Raw genomic sequence first — 20425 nt, forward strand, 5'->3', positions numbered from 1 at the left:
TGTGTGTGTGTGTGTGTGTGTGTGTGTGTGTGTGTGTGTGTGTGTGTGTGTGTGTTTAGGAGAGAGAGTGAGGGAGACCTGCCACTCCTCCCTGATGCCCCCCCACACCCCCACCCCAATCACACATGAATCACGGCGGATCAGAACTCAGCTGTCCCTCCCCAGGGGGGGCGTCGCCCTGCAACATTAAATCTCTCTGTATTATAAAACACAGCTGTGACAGCTGCTGCCGGCGTCACCGCTGACCTTATGTGTGTGTGTGTGTGTGTGTGTGCGTGCAGCTGGGTGTGTTTTTTTATTTTATATATTTATATCCTGCGTGGCCTCTTAAAATTACAGTGGGTCACCTTCTCTTCTCTGGTGTTCACGCTGGCATTCCAATAAAAAAGAAACTACAAGTCCCATCAGGGAGATGACACCATGTGTGCAGCCTGTTAAATCGCAAAGCTGCTGCTGCTGCAGAGGTCATTGCTGGCTGGAACCTCCACATATTTTCTCATTTAAATCTTAAATCCAACCCTTGAATGGAAGGAAGGATGGACCCCTACCACCCTCCCCTGCTCTGATTGGCCTAGGCGCTGCTGGTAAACTGGCGTGATCGGGGGGGGGGGGGGGATATGATGGGGGGTACTTTTGACCCACCTTGTCTGTAGCCAAGTGACTTGTGTTTTCGGGGAAGGTGTAGGAGGAGAGTAAAGTCTTCTGTTTTATTTGGCATTTCCCCTTGAGAGAGAGAGAGAGAGAGAGAGAGAGAGAGAGAGAGAGCGAGCACCGCCTTGGCACTCGTCCCTAAGCAATGAATCAGTTCTACCCGCCTCCACCCCTCTGCCCACCCCCACCCTTGAACACTTGGGCCAAGTCCAAGACCTTGGATTCAATTAATCTGAACAAAGACGGCTGATGGAGCGTCTGCAGCCTGCGGGCTCCAGAAAACAACACCAGGATCGTGGATTTAGAAACCAAAACTAAAACCTTTTTAATTTACACAATCTGTGCATTGATATTGATTGGTGTTGTTTGTCTTTCCGGGGTAGTCTTTGTTTCAATGTAGACCGTAGTAGTTTGTGTGTTTGAAGTCCAGTGTGAGTTTTTTTTTCACCCGTCCCTTATCTGGCATGAATTAAAAAGGTTTGCACCTCAAGTTAAATTTTTGTGTGTGTTCGTGGTTCCTTTTTACATGTTTTTGTGAAAAAATAACTTTTTTTAATGACTTGATACTTTATTTCAGTGCATAACTAGAATGTTTTGCAGGTTAATTATCACAACCTTACAGGTTATCCTCATTACACGTCATGGGCTCCAGTCCAGGTAGGTGCTGGAAGTATTGTCATTAATTATGAATGAAGCTGATCATCAGGTGGTTGATAACTGGAATAGCTTCTGTTGGTAATGATGTAATAATAAAATATTATTATTATATACTTGATTTTATTATTATTATTATTATTATTGTTATTATTATTAATAATAATAATAATAATAATAATAATAATAATAATAACAATAACAATAATAATTATTATAAATAAATAAATAATGTTTTAATATATTTTGTGAGTCGACAGCACAATGACTCCTCCATCGGCAGCGGAACCGGAACCAGCCGCCTCAGTGGTGACGACAGCTGGTCGAACCCACGGTGTGGGTCCTCCTGTCACCGTGAGGAGACGCGCTGGAGTCACGAGGAGGAGGAGGAGGAGACGGTCTCCGTGACTTAAGCGGCTGTTTCCTGGCCGCAAGTGCGCGCCAGCTGTAGCCGAGAGAGGAGCCCGGTCGGCGGCGGCAGGGTTTGGAAGGCACGTCGCTGCGTTTCGCCGTTCTGCGTGACCGCGTGTGTGGTCGAGAGAGAGAGAGAGAGAGAGAGAGAGAGAGAGAGAGAGAGAGAGAGAAAGGGGAAGTTCTTCTGACGCTTCCAGCAGACGATGGCGCGTACGCGTGCAGCGCCGCTGCGTTGTTCGGAGCGCCGCCGCCGCCGCCGCTGCCTCCACCACCACCTCCCTCTGCACATCCTCCTCCACCTCCGCTGCGCCTCCCTGGAGAACTGAGGAACCCTGCCTCGCGAGGTGTCACAATGGCTGAGAACAGGAGCTGTCGGAAGCCCTGCTCCTCATCCTCCTCCTCCTCCACGTCTTCTACCTCCTCCTCCTCCTCCTCTGCTCCCAGCCTGGAGGCGCACCGAGCGGCCGAGGCGCTGTTGTCCAACGGCAAGTGCGGCGCGTCCGAGCCGGCCAGGAGGCTCCAGAAGGAGGGCAGCGGCGAGTGGGAGAGTCCGGAGCCACCCGCCGCGGCCACCGCCAGCAGAGCCTTCCCGCGGAGGAGCAGCCTCATCAAGGTGTGTGTGTGTGTGTGTGTGTGTGTGTGTGTGTGTGTGTGTGTGTGTGTGTGTGTGCACTGCAAACTGTTGCTGCTCTGTTAATAATGAGACTCGGGCAGTCAAGCGTGTGTAAATCCACCTACAGGTGTGACCGGAAGTTGTTTACCTGAGTCTAAATGACAGGCGGTCAGATGGCACACTAGGATATGCTGATGTTGTGACTATGAATTAACGCGCGCCTCCGCTGAGCTGCTCATCATGCAGCCTGCAGCAGTTTAATATGCAGCCGGTCCATCTGTGACCGGTGGTGAGATCGTGCGCGCTTTCAGCTCCACATTGAAACGTCGCATCGTCGTCCTGATTGATTTGATTCGGCAAGTGGAACTAATTTAGTGGCGCCCCCTGCCTGCTGATCAGGGGGCGTGTGAGTTTCACCCACAGCCAATTAATGCCTGTATCCACCGGGATGCAGACCTGCCGCCCGGCCTGCTGGGTGGTCCGGGTTCTGCTGTGGTCTCCTCCTACTGGAGACCTCAGGCCCGTTTGGATGTGAGTGTGTTGGATTTGTTTCGTGTGTTCGTCCCAGATTTGAAGACCCAAGTGGGAAATGTTGGACGCTCAGATTTGTTGTTTTGTTCCTGCCAGAGACGCCCCCTGGGACCTCTTCACTTTTACTGGGCTATGGGGCCGCTGATTGGTCGGTTGATGCTGAGATAAAATGCTGGGTTCGTAGCTTGTCGGACGGATGTGTTGAAACTTGAAATTTCACCGCTGGTTGTTTGAAACTTTGTGATCTGTTGTGAAAAAAATGACTCCTGGATGGCCCCGGGTGGATGCGGGGTCTCGTATCGAAGTGCCTTCGAACCTCCTCCCCCCCCCCCGCTCCATCCTCACTCTGATTGGCTGCACAGGAAGTCAGAGAGCCGGTTGGCCAGTTTCCCAATAGAGCTCGTATTGCAATGTTGTGACAAAGTCGAGAGCCGTTGATGCCAACACGGCCGTCGGCCTTTCACCACACACACACACACACACACACACACACACACACACACACACACTAAAGTGAAAAGTGAAAAAACCTTTTTCATAAAACACTACTGATGCAATATTATATGTTGTAGATTTATTTTTTGTTGCTCCCCACTATTTCGACCTGCCGGCTCACCTCACCTGAGTCTAGCGCCATCTAGAGGAGGGCTAGCAGGACATGTTGGAGTTGTTTCCTCATTTCCTCACAGTCGGCAGACACCGTCCACACGTTGTGGGGGAGTCGCTCCGATTGTGGGAGGTTTTCGTTGTCTTCCGATCCATTTCCCTGATCTGTGTGACTGGCGGCCAATCAGACGAGGCCTTCTAGTGCCCCAGGTGACCAGCTATTGGCTGATGCTGCTGATCCACCGCAGTCATTCTGACAGTTTGATTTCGGCAACATTTGTTATGAGACGTTTGCGTTGCATAACTTGTGTGTTTGACTCGCTACTTGTGTCAATTTATTTTTTTCTTTTTCTTCTGCTCCATCACTTTTCCTTCACGCCACTGCCACCGATCAGAACGCTGAGGTCACAGCAGCAGCAACAGTGACGGAGGCGATGGAGCTGCCCAGAGATGTGGTGGCCGACTGGCTGCTGGAATGCAGCTGGGGAAGAAACCAGAAACATGACATTCCAGCTGGTGTGTGTGTGTGTGTGTGTGTGTGTACGTGTGTCTGTGTGTACGTGTGTCTGTGTGTGAGTCCAAATCAAGTGTGTATCTTAGGGTGGATAACCATCGACTGACCTCCTCCGCCCCGCCCGCCTCAGAAACACAAACACGCACACACACACAAACACACACACACACAAACATTTATAAAACACAGCCCAGGCTCAACTTCAAGATTTGTGTCCATGTTTATCTAATATGAGCTCTGGCGAGGATGCATTTCCATAAAACTCCCCTTTTAATGTTTCCTCTTCTTTCCTTTTTTTTTTTTTTTGCTAAATTATTACAAATTTTTTTTTTGGACGGTGACTCAAGTCGATGTCTGAATGTCACTCTGATGTTGACATCGCCACCAACACTGTCTCACCACGCCGAGCTCCGTTTTGTTCAAAAACAGAGGACGCAGTTTTTGAAGTGGTGCTAAGCTAACCTGCTAACACTGCTGCAGCACCAGCAGTCAGTGAAGAGTTTCATCGTCTGTTTGGATTCCTGACGAGCCAATGTCTGATGCGCGTGTGTGTGTGTGCGTGCGTGTGTGTGTGTGTGTGTGTGTGTGTGTGTGTGTGAGAGAGAGAGAGAGTGAGTGAGTGAGAAAGAGAAGCGTTGGCATCAGCTGGTTGGTCTGTTTGAGTCGGAGCAGCCGTGAGCACCCCCTGCTGTTCCAATCAGCACCTTTATCCTTGCCTTGCGCACACACACACACACACACACACACACACACACACACACACACACACACACGCGCGCGCGCGCACACACACACACACCACACACACACACACACTGACTTTAGCTTCAACCTTTTGGGCTGGTTTCACTTTGTGTGTTTGCGGCTTGAGTGTGTTGCTCAGAAATCACACACACCCTTTGCCTCACACGCACGCACACACACACACACACACACACACCATCTTCACCAGCGTTTTCCAGTCACATCTCGCCACACGCAGCTTCTTCCCGTCAGTGCTGTTTGCCGTCACCTCTGCTTCCTGTTGGCCTTTGACCTCCACGCTCGGCCGCTGTGAGCTAGCGGGCCGCTTCGGGGGCCACACCCCACCGCAAAAACCCCACCCAGAGGAGGGAGGTGGTGCGAAAGCTGTCCCTCACACCTCCTCAGAGGTGACAGCGTTCTCGATTCACAACTTTTGTCTGAAGCAGTTTCAAAGGTTTCTCTTTTTTTCTTTCACCGTTTTTTTTTTTTTTTCTTTCTTGTCATTTGCAGCTGAACTTTCAGACGTGACGTCGGCGCCTCGTTCTCATGGCGACCAGATGTTTGTTTGTTTGTTTGGTTTTTTTTTTTTTCTTCTAATGCGTCTTTTGCTGCAGGAATTTCCTCCGGTGGCCTCATCTGATCAGATAAAAGCGAGGGGAAAAAAAAAAAAAAGGCCTGATCAGTTGAGCTGGATCAGCTGATCCGGCAGGTCAGCTGATCTCGACCTGCTGCAGGCTGGCAGGAGAATCTGGGCCAGTTTCTAACCTTTAACCAGAGTGTGTCCAATTCCAACTCTGGTACTAAAAGGTGGCGCTGTTCACTCTGTCTCATGACTATCGCAAACGCTTTTTTTTTTTCTTCTATAGTCGATCTGTTAGACCAGGCCCGGGCAAACATTTTGGCTGGTGGGGCCACAATGGGTTCTGTCAGTTAAGAATGAACCAAGGCAAAGTTCCAACGGAGTCTGTGTCTTCTGAAGCCCCCCAGTATTTAGCTCTTTATTCAAATGACTCTCAAAACACTGAACAAATGGATGAAATGCAGCTTATTTTAGTTCGGCGGGTCAGATTAAAACTTAAAGGGTTGATGGGCCGCATCTGGCCCCCCGGGCCATAGTTTGCCCACGTCTGCGTTAAGACTATTGTAACCAACCTTTTTCAACTTTTTTTGATCCCACTCTGCACATTTTTTTCCAGTGAAAAAAATCCCATGGCACACCACCAACCACCAAACTGCAAATATTACAAAATGACACTTTTTAGCCTGATAATGTTAACGCAGTCTCCTAATTTATTGATACTCACTCCATGTGAAACCTGGGAAACCTGTTTCAGATGCTCACAAAGCTGACGTCCTGGCGGGAAAACAGGCTCGCATTCCTTTGAGAAAGCACAGTCGCGCCACATTGGAATGTTAATATTGTTCTTTTGTTTAAACCAGTTTAGTGGTATCGGATCATTTTTCACGGCACACCTGACATTGTCTCATGGGGCACGCTCGTGGTTGAAAAACACCGGATTGGATCACATGATCGCGTCTCCTCTTCAGTCTGTCAGACTCCCTTCACTGGAAACTGGCCTAGCGGCCATTAGCGTGCTAGCTGTCGCTAGCGTCGAAGCTAAAGCGCCTCCGAAACGGAAGGGGGCGCTCGCCGAGTTTAGACAAGGTTGTCATTCGGAACCGGCTCGATCATCCCCGTCTGCGCTTTTTGTTGCTCCGACAGACAGTGTGGTGGTGTTGTTGTGTTGTTGTTGTCGTTGACATGAAGCAGAATGGCCGTCGGGACCTGTAAGCCGTTAGCCGCTGCATAAAATACTGGATGTTCTCCTCTCCATGCATCATTTCACGGAATCGTCCTTTAGCCGGCCTCCTGCTGGTTCCTGCTGGTTCTGCTTCTGAGCTGCGAGTCGCTGCTGCTGCTGCTGCTGCTGCTGCTGCTGCTGCTGTTGCTGCACCATTAATCATCAGTCCACCGCCAAATGACCACACACGCACACAACCATTTTTCTTCCTCTGATTATTACTTTTCCCTCCATCTGTCTTAATTAGCCCATGTGCCTCAGAATGACCCACATCTTCATTTTTTTTTTTTTTAACGCTGACTTGCAGATGTTATGATTTGCTGGGAGGGGGGTGGGGCTAAGGAGTTGCCACCCGTGGAAGCAAGCTAATGAGCTGGGGAAGGCCGGGAAGGCCACGCCTGCAGGGGGAGACGTGCTAATTTTCCCCATCATTCCCTCGAATGTGATGACACGTGCGGGTGTGGCTTATTTTGCATGTCCGTCATGTCAAGAGCTCATAGGACGCGTGTTTGCAAAAGGGGCGGACATACATATGATGATACATATGTATGTTTACATATATATTTTTATATATGCATATGCGTATATATGTGTGTGAGTACTGTACACACATATATATATATATATATATATATATATATATATATATATATATATATATATATATGTATATGTATATACATGTATATATGTATATACATGTATATACATATATACATGTATATATGTATATACATGTATATATGTATATATATACCGTGTTGTGTTCCTCGCTGGCCACAGGGGCGATACTTTAACCCTTCTTAGCCCTGTTAGCGCGACCTGTTTCACACTTTCAGCAGAGGAAGAGGAAAAAAAAAAATCAATCAAAGTTGTTTTATGAACGGATAACTTTAGTTTTAAACGAGAGATATGAATCCGGAGACAATGCTCATCGTCTTGTGTTGCGGTTTTCAGCCCTGCAGCCATGGCTCCGCCCACTTTGCCCCAGTCACTACCGCTACCACCGCCTCGCTACTCGCTCGTTCTCTTCTTTCCCCTCTGCCAGTTGTCACAGGAAGGGCTGACGAGCCACTTCCTGTTTTCAAGCGTCGCTCTGCGGGTTTCTGAACACTTGCGTCTCTCTGTGTGAGAATTAACCCCCCCAACCCCCCCCCCCCAAAAAAAAAAAAATCAACCTTGTGGGCGTGGCCTCTGACAGCAGCGGGTGGGACGTTCATACACACACACACACACACACACACACACAGACTCGAGCTTGAAAAGAGCTTTAAACATTCGGCTGCCCTTTTTTCCCCCCCAGTCCTGAAGTCTTTGCTAGCGATCACGCTACGCTAAGAGCTAGCTAGCTCAGTCGGAAGGGAGGGACAACTGAATTTATGCTTCTTGGGAGTGTGCACGTGCTCAGAGGAGACGCAGCCGTTAATCCAGCCCACCTGTCAGCACGCCACCGCCAGATTGGCTGGTTGTGTGTGTACCTTGTGATTTAGAGTCGAGCGTTAAGTGTTTGCTCTGTGCTCTTCCGTGTGTGTGTTTGCGTGCGTGTTTGTGCGTGTGTGTCGCTGGGGAATTTCCCACGGGTCCTCAGGAAATGCTTCATGTACAGTGTTTGTTGTGTTTTCATTTTTTCCTTTCCCTGAGTCAGTTATTTATTTAGATAGACTGATGAATGATTAGCTTTGCATGTGTTCGTCCTTGCTGCTGCTGGCTGAGGGGGGCGTGGCCTCTTCCATCTGGCCTGCTGCGAAAAAAACAAAAGAAAGAATGAAAGGAAGCAACAGAATGATTTTATATAATTTCATATAATTGCTATTAAATATATATTAATTTATAATTTATTATATCATTAATTGATTTATTATATATTATTGTGTTTATATCATAATGTATGTAGTTATAATATATATTATGATATATTATGATAGCAATTGCTAATGCTAATGCAAGATAGCTTATATGTGAATTGTAGACTCGTGCAGGCCGGCAGTAAAAGACAGTGGTGGTGCTGACCTCAGCAGAGAGAAGGGTCGTTCTCTGCCGGGGATGTTGGGGGTCTGTAACGGGATTGGTCCCGCCCCCTTCGTCCGGCAACGCCCCCTTTAACTCTGACGGCGCCCCAGCGTATTTTTAGAGCGGCTAAAAAAAAAACATCTGGTCGCCCTTGGAGACGCGGCTCCGTCCTAATGAGGTGACTGGTGCCTCCCGACGCCTCCGAGGAAAATCTTTTTTTAGCTTCTTCTTCTCCTTCTTCCTCCTCCTCTTCATCTTCTTCTTTTTCTTCTTCTTCACTTGTTCATTCATGGCGAGACACACTGCACTCTGCCTGTTGATGCTCCCAGCCGGGACAGAACAGCAGATTCAGCCCCTGTCCGGTCAGTTGGTAGTGGTGGTGGGGGGGGGGGGCTGATGTCAGAGGGCAAAGGTCAAGCGGTGGAGGGCTTTTAGCGTCCGTCCGGTGGAAACAATAGCAGCAGATCAGGAGCAGGAGGCCAAATAATCTGCTGTTACATAAAACGACATGTGGTCTAATCCCAGTTGAGGCCTCCTGATTGGTCGAGCCGAGGCAGGGGGGGAAATCAACTGACAGCAACTAACGGCTAACCTTCCTCCCCTCCATCCCTCCATCCTTCCATCCTTCCTCTCTCCCTCCATTCCTCTTTCCTCCCTTCCTCCGTCCATCCTCCCTCCTTCCCTCCCTTGCGTCCCACCCATACTTCCTTCCTTCCTCTCTCCCTCCATTCCTCTTTCCTCCCTTCCTCCGTCCATCCTCCCTCCTTCCCTCCCTTGCGTCCCACCCATACTTCCTTCTTCCCTTCTTCCCTCCCTTCCTTCACTCCCTCCTTCTATCCCCCCCCCCCCCCCCAACCCCCCCAGGATGGCTCCCGGTCCAGCCGTGAGGGGAAGAAGACGGTGTCCTTCAGCAGGAGCCTGTCGGAGAAGAAGATCAGCAGCGCGGCCGACTGTATCCACTCCATGGTGGGTTTTCAGGGTTTACATGAGTGAGTGAGTGAGTGAGTGAGTGAGTGAGGTCACGCTCTGACACCCCAACCCCCCCACCCCCCAGGTGGAGGGCAGCGAACTGAAGAAGGTGCGACCCGGCTCCAGGGTCTACCAGCGCTACTACCTGCTGGACGCCGGCCTGCAGGCTCTGTGCTGGGAGCCGTCCAAGAAGGAGTCGGACAAGGCCCGCATCCACCTCGACAGCATCCGAGAGGTCGGTTCGGGTCGGCAACCTTTGACCTTTCACCCATGTATGTTTTAACCCTTTTAACCTGTTTTTTGGGGGGTTTGGTTTGGGTCTTTTTTCCTTCTCTTTCTTTTTTCCTTTTTTTTCTTTTTTCTTCCTGTGGTCCGACCTCCGACCTGCAGGTGCGGACGGGCCGCAAGACGGAGACGTTCCGCACCAGTGCCGTCTACGAGCAGCTGTCGGAGGACTGCGCCTTCTCCATCGTCTACGGCGAGACGTTCGACAGCCTGGACCTGGTGGCCAACTCAGCCGAGGTGGCCAACATCTGGGTCACGGGCCTCAGGTTGGACCACACTGGGAGAGGCTGCTGGGGGGGGACGTACGGGGGGGGAGTGGTCAAGGTCACACATACACATACACACACACACACACACACACACACACACACATATATATATGTATATATATATATATATATATATATATATATATATATATATATATATATATATATATATATATATATATATATGTGTGTATATATATGTATGTATATATGTATATATATGTCTGTCTTTGTGTGTATATATATATATATGTGTATATATATATGTCAAGGTCACACATACACACACACACACACACACACATGTATATATATATATATACATATATATATATATATATATATATATATATATATACATACATATATACATATATATGTGTGTGCTCTGCTGTATCTTAACGCACTGTGTGTGTTAGCTGACCGGCCTCGACCAATGAAAAAGAAGGTCTCAGGAGTCCAGATGTCCTCCGGCCACTCCTTTAAATCATCTCTTTTATTTGCATTTATTACGTTTTTTTTTTATGCTGATGTGATGATATGTTTAGAACTTCCTGTCTGAGAGGTCTGAGGTCTGTGGCTCCTCCCACCCCCTCCCACCAGGTACCTGATGCAGTATGGGAAGCGCGCCCTGGACATGCTGGCCAGCAGCAAGGACAGCCTGCGCCTGCTGTGGCTGGAGCAGCTCTTCTCGGACTCGCAGGCCGACCAGGACGAGGACGGCTTGCGGCTGGCGGTGGCCGTCCGCCTGGTGCAGGGCGCCAACCCGGGTGTGAGCGCCGCCAAGGTGGAGCAGCGCTTCCGGGAGCTGCAGCGGCTGCGGGACAAGATGGGCGGCCTCTCGCTGGACGACAGGTCAGAGGTCAGGGAGGGGGGAGGAGGAGGAGGAGGAGTAGCAGCCAGTGTCCTGAAGCAGGAGTTCATCGAGGTCTTCCATGACTTCTGCACGCGGCCGGAGATCTACTTCCTGTTGGTGCAGTTCTCCAGCAACAAGGAGTTCCTGGACACCAAGGACCTGATGAGGTTCCTGGAGGCCGAGCAGGGCATCACTCAGGTAGGCGGCCAATCCGGAGAGAAAAGTCACAAAGAGAGTATAAAAAGAAACTGCATTCTATCTTTTGGCCAGTAGGGGCCACCAGAGCCGGTTGCAGACCAGAAAGAATACAAATGATTAGCTGTCAATACGGAGCGGGTGGAGCCCTGAATTGAAACCATTACAAAGTAGTTACAATGTTGCTATTGGTCTAAAACTCAACCAATCAGGTGTAATGTCCATTTTGACTGATTCCATCTAATTTTGAGTAAAAATGGTTTTAAAGTTGTGGGTGTGGGGACAGTTTAGCAGCCAACTGTCATTCAGTGACCCGCAGGGGGGTCACTGCCCCCTCCTGGCACCGCCAGGTAAATACAATAAATAAAATATAAGAGTAAGGTTATTTTTCAAGTTATGTTATTCATTTATTTAATTAATTAAATAATATATTTAAAAATAATAATAATAATAATAATGATAATAATAGTTATAATAATAATAATAATTATTATTATTATTACTATTATTATCATTATTATTATCATTACTATTATCATTATTATTTACTTCAGTTATTTCAAATTATTGAATTCATTATCATACAATTAATTAATAAAATAACAATTAACCCCCCCAGGTAACGGAGGAGACCAGCCTGCAGCTCATCCGGCACCACGAGCCGTCGTCGGAGGGGCGCCGCCGCGGCTTCCTGTCGCTGGACGGCTTCACGCGCTACCTGGACTCGTCCGAGTGCCGGCTAGCGGACGGCGAGCACGACGCCGTGTGCCAGGACATGCGGCAGCCGCTGTCGCACTACTACGTCAGCTGCTCGCACCGCACCTACCTGACCCAGGACCAGCTGCGGGGCCCCGCCCACCTGGCCGGCTACGTGCGCGCCCTGCGACTGGGCGTGCGCTGCGTGGAGATGGACGCCTGGGACGGCTCCGACGGCGAGCCGGTGGTGTGTGGCCACGCCCCCTCCCCCTCCTCGGCCCCGCCCCCCCTGAGGCTGCGGGACGTCCTGGAGGTGGTGGCCCGCTTCGCCTTCGAGGCCTCCGACTACCCGCTGATCGTCAGCCTGGAAAACCACTGCTCGCCGCCGCAGCAGCGGGTGTTGCAGCGCCACCTGCTGGACATTCTGGGTGAGCAGCTGTACACGGCGGCAGGGGGCGGGGCCGACATGGACTTCCTGCCGTCGCCCCACGACCTCAGGAAACGCATCCTGCTGATGGGCAGGAAGCTCCCGCCCGGCTGGGAGGGCCAAGAAGGCCAGGAGGAGGTGGAGGAGGAGCAGGAGGAGGAGGTGCTGAGGAGCTCCTCCTCCTCCTGCTCCAACCACCATCTCCACCTCCACCACCACCACCAGAGCCACAGCAGGCGCGTCACCCTGCTGAAGGAGCTCTCCGACCTGGTCACCCTCTGTTGCTCCTCCCCCTCCCAGGACTACTTCTCCTCCTCCTCCACCTCCTCCTCGCCCTGGGAGACCCGCTCCTACCCAGAATGCCTTGCGCTGCGGCTGGCGGCCGAGCGCCCCGGCGACTTCGTCAACCACAACAAGCGGCGGCTGTCGCGGGTGCGCCCCAGCGCCGTGCGACTGGACTCCAGCAACATGAACCCGCTGGACGTGTGGAAGTGCGGCTGCCAGCTGGTGGCGCTCAACCTGCAGACGGCCGGCCTGGCCGCCGACCTGCACGCCGCCTGGTTCCGGCAGAACGGCGCCTGCGGCTACGTGCTGCGGCCGGCCATCATGCGGCAGCAGGTGTCCTACTTCAGCGCCGACACCAGGGACTCGGTGCCGGGGGTGTCGCCGCAGCTGCTGCACGTCAAGGTGAGGATGCCGCTCCTGCTGCTCCACCCGCTGCTCCACCTGCTGCTGCTCCTGCTGCTCCTCCTCCACCTCCACCGGGATCTTCTGCTTCTGAGCCACCAGGGTCACTCAGCACTTAATCGGACTAAGCTCTTTTCTCGTCTAATCGAATTACTGACGGGGATGCTTCCTCCTCCCCCACACTAGGGGGCGACAGGAGTCTTTTCAGCGCGTTAACTTCCGGTTAACTTCTTTCATCACACACATCACAAAACAACTGGAGAGCAATACAACACTGGTGTAATGTTCGTACCGCTCTTCTTCAATTTCACGACTTTCCTCACCGAACAGCTACTAATGTGCTTCGCTACCGTCAGCCCACATCTACGACCATCGGAGTTCTCAAACTCTGATCGTTCGTCGTACAAACACATTTACACGCACTGCAGTTGTTCGTCATAATCGGACAAAGGCAATAATTCAGTTTTCTCGAGTGTGATGTGAACGCACTGACTGAGGCTCCAGTGACACCAGGATGGTGTTTTTTTGAAACTCGTGGTTTTCTGAAAAAATCTGTTCTCTCCTCTTCCTTCCCATCTCCTCTCCTCCTTTCCTCCACCTCCATTTCCTCCTCTTACCCCTTTCCCCCTCCACCTCCTCTCCCTCCTCCTCCCCTCGTCTCCTCCTTCTCTTCCCTCCCCTCCTCCCCTCCTCTCCTCCTCCTCCTCCACCTCCCAGGTCATCAGTGGTCAGAACCTGCCCAAGCCCCGGGGCTCTGGGACCAAGGGGGACGTGGTGGACCCCTATGTGTTTGTGGAGATCCACGGGATCCCGGTGGACTGCATGGAGCGCCGCACCCGGACCGTCACCCACAGCGGCCACAACCCCGTCTTCGACGAGAGCTTTGAGTTCCAGATAACGCTGCCCGAGCTCGCCATGGTCCGCTTCGTGGTCCTGGACGACCACTTCATCGGCGATGAGTTCATAGGTGAGTGGGTGGGGCCTCCTGGGTGAGTGGGTGAGGCCTCCTGGTCCCAAACACCCCTCCCCATCTGACCTGCTGCTGTTACGTGGCCCCCTGCAGGTCAGTACACCATCGCCCTGGAGTGCCTGCAGCCGGGCTACCGGCATGTGACGCTGCAGTCGCTGACGGGGGAGGAGCTCACGCACGCCAGACTCTTTGTCCACGTGGCGCTGACCAACCGCAGGGGCGGCGGCAAGCCCCACAAGAGGGGGCTGTCGGTGAGGAAGGCCCACAGGGGGCGGGACTACACTGCCCTCAGGGACCTGGGGGTCCGTGCGGTGGACGAGGTCTTCAGGACCGCCGCCCCCCTGCTGAGGGACGCCACCGACCTGAGGGAAAACCTGCAGGTGAGGTGGCGGCGGGGGGGGGGGGGGGGACGACTGTGCATGTACATATATATGTATGTACGTATATGTATGTATATGTAGATATATATAGATATGTGTATGTATGTATGTATGTATGTATGTATGTATATGTATATATATCTATATCAATATATACATGTATATGTATATATATGTATATGTATATATACATATACATTTGTATATATGTATTTATATGGGCATACATGTGTATGTATATATATATATATATATATATATATATATATATATATATATATATATATATATATATATGTATATATACATATATGTTTATAATTACATTACATTTCCAAAATCATGTAATGAATTATATTATTACACTGCTGTTGATAGTATAATTATACAGTAAATGTCTTACTTTGCATTCCATGTTTGCAACTAATTATATTATTTGATATTATACTGTAAAGTATTGCATAACACTTCAAACACTTTATCTGTACTTGCCACTTTTCTGACTTTTTTTTTGTTTTTTGTTTTTTTTGTTTTTTGTTTTTTTTTTACACTTTCTTTATTCACCGTGATGCACAATCACTTTGGGTTCATTGGCAAATTAAAAAAATCTTTGAATCTTAAATCTTGAGAGGAATTGAAAAAGTGAAAGAACTAAAGCATATAAAAAGAGGGAAACGAAGGCCTACGAGAGGAGAGGTGGGATTCAAACTGGCAACCCGTCCTGTGTCCTGCAGACGTCGGTGGTGGTGTTCCGGGAGCTGTGCGGCGTGTCGGCGGTGGCCAACCTCATGCAGTGCGTGCTGGCACTGGGCTCCAGGGTCTCGGGCCCCGACGAGGCTCCGCTGCTGCTCTTTGACCTGGGTGACCTCTACCCCGGCCTGGAGCCGCAGGGGCCCCTCCCGGAGGTGCTGCGCCGCCTGGTGGCCACCTACGACACGGTGAGGGAGGAGGAGCTGGAGGAGCTGCACTCACACACTGCTGCTGCTGCTGCACGCACACACACACACACACACACACGCACACACACACACACACACACACACAGCAGCCAGCTGTGGTCCTCCAGCTCTGTTTCAACAACATCACATCTTCTTTTTCTTTTCCTGTTTTTCACTTCTCTTCCTCCCCTCGTTCTTTCCTCCTCCTCTGGTCCTCCACGTCTCCTTTTCCTCCTCCTCCTCTCCCCCTCATTTCTTCCTCCTCCTACCCTCCTCTCCTCCAGCTCACTTCCACCTCTTCCTTCTCTCCTGTTCCTCCTCTCCCTCTCCGCCTTCTCTTCCTCCTCCTACTGTCTTCTTCCCTTCCTCCTCCTCCCCCTCCTCCTCCTCCTCTTCTTCCTCACCTTCCTCCTCTTCTCCTCATCTTCCTCTCCTACTCTCCTTGTATTCCTCTCGCCTTCCTCCTCGCCTTTACCTCCTCATCCTCCTCCTCCTCCTCCTCCTCTTCTATAGCAGAGCCCCCTGGAGGGCGTAGGGTGAACTGCATGTGCAGTCAATTGAATGGAGACTTCAAGACTTTAGTATAGATTTAGTCATCAGTCTCCTGGGGGTTGGGACGGTGAATACCAGAGACAGGAAGTGAGCCTGTTTGTGCGTCGGTGCTGCTGAATAGCGTGCGGTCAAAGCAGCGGCAGTGTGTGTGTGTGTGTGTGTGTGTGTGTGTGTGTGTGTGTGTGTGTGCTACAGTTAATCCTCTATTCGTTGAATAGCATTTATTCTCCCCCCCCCTTCCCTTTATCGTGCTAGCAGTAGCGGTAGTTGTGACGCGGGGGGGCGGAGTCACGTCCCACCAGGGTCGGAGAGCAGAGACATAGATTTAATCAGGCACAAGCTGCTGCTCGCTCTGCCTCTGTGTGTGTGTGTGTGTGTGTGTGTGTGTGTGTGTGTGTGTGTGTGTGTGTGTGTGTTCTCTTAAATAGCGGTCGCGCTGCTCACACAGCTGCCGCTAAAATTGGCCCCTCCCATGTATCGATCCGGGTCACATGACCCACCACGTCCCCCCTGTGTTCCACTGGACCTGCAGCAGGTTATATAATGTCCTCTCTGTGGCAATAAGCTGGATTGTGTGTGTGTGTGTGTGTGTGTGTGTGTGCTGAGAGGGTTAATGGTGGCTGTATCTCTGTCTGCAGATGGTCCAGGCCAGCAGGTCGCTCAGCGAGCTCTCTGATGGAATCTACAGCCGACTGCTGCACGTGCAGACACTGGGTGAGTACAGCAGGCCTCTCCCTCTCTCTCTCACTCACTCACTCACTCACTCACTCACTCACTGTGTGTTTGTGTGTGTGTGTAATGAGGCCTGGCCGTGGTTCTGCTCCACCGGCGACACTCCCACGCTGCTGCTGCTGCTGCTGCTGTTACTGCTGCTGCTGCTGCTGCTGCTGTTACTGTTACTGCTGCTGCTGCTACTGCTTGCTGCTGTTGTTACTGATGCTGCTGCTGTTTCTGTTACTGCTGCTACTGTTACTGCTGCTGCTGCTGCTGCTGCTGTTAATCCTACTGCTGCTACTGTTACTGCTGCTGCTGCTGCTACTGTTACTGCTGCTGCTGCTGCTGCTGTTACTGCTGCTGCTACTGTTACTGCTGCTGCTGCTGCTGCTGTTACTGCTGCTGCTACTGCTGCTGCTACTGTTACTGCTGCTGCTGCTGCTGCTGCTGCTGCTGCTGTTAATGCTACTGCTGCTGCTGCTGTTACTGCTGTTGTCACTGCTGCTGCTGCTGTTGCTGTCACTGCTGCTGCTGCTATTGTTACTGCTGCTGCTGTTACTGCTCTGGGGCCTCGATTCACCCGATTGCGTCACGTGACCCTCACTGGCCGAGGACAAACTGTCACGTCTCAGGCTGGGTTTTTTTTTTCGCTCTGAAACGGGGGGGACAGGAAGTAAAGGTTTCACACTTCCTGTCACCCGGCTGCTGACCCCGCCCCCTCCAACCCTCCCCGTCCCACTCTGAGGTCACTCTCTGAGCACGTAGCGCGGAAAAAACGTCGCCTCCGTTTGTCCGGCCTCGCTCGCTTTCTCACTGACACACACAGGACACTAACAACACACACACACACACAGACAGACACACACACACACACACACACACACACACACACACACACACTCACTCACTCACACAGCACCAGCACGTTTTCTTGGAGTTGCCTGGCAACGCTGCGATAAAGGGTTATTATCCCAGCAACTTCGGGCTGTGTGTGTGTGTGCGAGCACGCACATATTTGTCTGTGCGTGTGTGTGTTTGTGGAAAGTGAGCAGCAGCAGGTGTGTGTGTGTGTGTGTGTGTGTGTGTGTGTGTGTGTGTGTGTGTGTGTGTGTGTGTGTGCAGCTGCAGACATCCAGTGACAGAAAGAGAGAGATGAGTGCACAGGATTGTCAAATTCTGTGTGTGTGTGTGTGTGTGTGTGTGTTAACCCACTTGCAGGTTGCCACGGTAACAGAGGGACGTTGGCCTCGGGTGGTCAGTGAGAGGCTGACACACACACACACACACACACACACACACACACACACACACTCTGAGGTCCTGCCCTGCTCTGGAAGGTTCTTCTAAACTCTCACGTGGAGCTCAACAACCTGCCTGCAGTTTCTCTCAGAAAGATCACCATTGTTTTCTTTTTCTTCTGCTTCTTTTTTTAAAAGATACATTTTGTCTCGCATTGAAAAAAAAACCCCAGACAGAATCTCTGTTAGACGAAGAGAAAGAGACATTTATCAGAGTCAGGTTCAGGGCGAGTTCAGACCATCTGCTGCTGCTGCTGCTGCTGCTGCTTCTTTAATTCTCCTTGGCTACAGCTGTGACAGGAGTGCCACCCACAGGTGGACATGTGAGCAGCAGCAGCAGCAGCAGCAGTAGAAGCAGCTGCTGCTCCTACTTCTGCAACTACTGCTGCTGCTGCTGCTGCTGCTGCTGCTGCTGCTGCTGCTGAGTCATGTGACAGCGCCCTCTGCTGTACATGAGAAAAAAACCCACACAGACCAGATTTAAGTCCTGAGCCATGTTGAGAAGCTCCGAATTGATTCACTTGTGGCTGAGTGTGAATCTGATTGGTCGAAGAGAACGAGCCACCGACCAATCGCCGTCACCTTCCCCAGGACCAAGGACCTCCCAAGCTCCAGACGTCCTTGACATAAATAAATGCCACTGATTTATGTTGTTAAATCACTGCCTTCTGATCTCTGCTGACGTTTTTTTTTTATCTGTTCATTGATTAATTTGTTGTTATTTATACAATTTTATGTATTTATTTATTTTTAGCCATGGAGTTCCATGAGAGGCTGCCCAGTCTGGCAGCCAAGGAGGGGCTGAAGGGTCGGAAGGTCACGCGAGCCATGGAGAGTTTCAGCTGGAACATCACCATCCTGAAGGTCGGCACACACAGACCCACACAAACACAGACATAGACACACACACACACACACACACACACACACACACACACACACACACACACACAAACACCAGGCAGCAGTTGTCTGGGTCAGAACATGTTTTGCCTCCGGCTAGAACTTTTTTTTCCGACTCCCCTCCCCCCAGGGCCAGGCCGACCTGCTGCAGCGCTCCAAGGCCGAGGTGCAGGAGAACATGAAGCAGGTCCATGACGGCGCTCTGGCTGGGAACCTGGCCAAGGAGGGCGGCGGCAGCGGCGGTGGCGGTGGCAGCGTGAAGAGGGGCACCCGCTCGGTGCCGCGCCGAGGCCCGGAGCAGCGAGCCGCAGGAGCCTCGGCCACCTGGACCAATGAGAGAGAGCCGGCGCCATCCTGAGAGCAGGCCCAGCCCGGCGCCGGCTGTTGAAGAGGCCCTGCCCACTTTCTCCCTTCCCCCCCACCTCTTGACCCTCAGTGTCCCTTCAACTGACTGTTACCTGCAGTTCACCCTCCGCCCTCCAGGGGGCAGTGCAGCCTTTTCAAACTATCCCTTTAAAGAAAGAAAGAAGCAAAAACGTGGGCTACTGTCGGCCGACTGCCTCACATCCAAAGGGTCCCATGTTCTGCGACGTCTCCCCCCCCCAGCCCACCCCACCCCCAAAAAAAAGCCCCTTATGATGTCACAAAGAGAAGTCAGCCACCAGGCTCCGCCCTTCTAAGACCACCTTGTTTTTTTTTGCTTTCTGGTGCTTTTCTGAACGTGTGGAAGGTTCCGACAAAAGCCGGTGGGGTTGCCAGCAGGGGCGCCGTAAACACAGGGCTAAATACTGCAGATGCAAAAAAATGTGCTCCAGAAATAACAAGCACTAAAACACACAAAAAAAAAAATTCATCGCAGGATGTGGGTCCTTTAAGTGTGTGTGTGTGGGGGAGAGGGGGTCATGGCCGCACCTCCACTCACCTTCTCCTGACGCCCCCCTGTGTTCAGCCAAGGAACCTGCCGCTCCTCCCCCTCCCTCCGCACACACACACATACACAGTATCCGCTATATTTTTCTATTTTTTCTTTCTTTTTTTCCCAGAGGCCCTTGCTGCACCACTTTGCCATTGGACTCCACCGACAACAGTGTTCATTCAGCAGCACTGCACAGTGTTTTTAAAAAACAAAACAAAACGTGTGATTCTGTCCCTTTAGCCATGAAGAGTATTTTCTATACATATATATGTGTATGTGTATATATACATACATATGTATATATAATACATATATACGTATATACATATATATATAAATATATATATTTAAGTTATTACTGATCCTGAGTGACAACATTCCAGATAGATGTACGTGATGCTAGACAAAACTCCAGACAGAGGAAATAAACTAATTTGTCAACAGCTGGTGGTCCTGTGTGTGTGTGTGTGTGTGTGTGTGCGCACGTGCACAAATGCACAAATTTTAAAACTTGCAACTTAAAACAATGCAGGCTGAAAATTTTCAGTTTTTTTTGTTTTTGTTTTAAACTTTGGTCAATTTCTAGTCTAAATAAAAAAACTAAACTTTGGGCTCAATTTTTAAACTAAAAAGTACAAAGAAGCCACTGCTCATCCGTGGGTAGAGTTCTTCGGGGAGGTACTGGTGCTGGAAAAAAAATCAGCGAGCGCACACTCGTAACCCTGTGCAAATAATCAATTCTCTCACAAGCTTTCGCTCCTTCCGACCTTCTTCAGGCACAGACAGACGACCAGTGAGTGTGGCTGTATACAAAGGGGTCGTGGCCGTCAC

The 20425-nt window shown here is 50.7% G+C and overlaps 1 protein-coding gene across 1 annotated transcript; it reads left to right on the top strand.

Moving 5' to 3' along the window:
• Positions 1-1656: 1656 nt before the first annotated feature.
• On the top strand, positions 1657-20037 carry LOC142899991 (inactive phospholipase C-like protein 2). The gene is made up of 12 exons (XM_076043980.1): positions 1657-2332; positions 9404-9505; positions 9594-9743; positions 9899-10059; positions 10666-11116; positions 11733-12923; positions 13641-13890; positions 13987-14273; positions 15008-15211; positions 16402-16477; positions 18530-18639; positions 18809-20037. Exons 1-12 carry the CDS (start codon positions 2072-2074, stop codon positions 19034-19036), a joined length of 3471 nt encoding a protein of 1156 aa, XP_075900095.1. The 5' UTR covers positions 1657-2071; the 3' UTR covers positions 19037-20037.
• Positions 20038-20425: the final 388 nt, after the last annotated feature.

Source organism: Nelusetta ayraudi, unplaced genomic scaffold, assembly GCF_046127955.1.
Source record: "Nelusetta ayraudi isolate G7.1 ecotype Tasmania unplaced genomic scaffold, CSIRO-AGI_Nayr_v1 ptg000079l, whole genome shotgun sequence".
NCBI lineage: Eukaryota > Metazoa > Chordata > Actinopteri > Tetraodontiformes > Monacanthidae > Nelusetta > Nelusetta ayraudi.

Excerpts from the sequence above, each read along its gene's own strand:
- LOC142899991 (XM_076043980.1), top strand. The coding sequence starts at position 2,072 with ATGGCTGAGAACAGGAGCTGTCGGAAGCCCTGCTCCTCATCCTCCTCC. Across the intron at positions 2,333-9,403 it reads GGAGGAGCAGCCTCATCAAG|GATGGCTCCCGGTCCAGCCG; the intron begins GTGTGTGTGTGT and ends CAACCCCCCCAG. Across the intron at positions 9,506-9,593 it reads CCGACTGTATCCACTCCATG|GTGGAGGGCAGCGAACTGAA; the intron begins GTGGGTTTTCAG and ends CCCACCCCCCAG.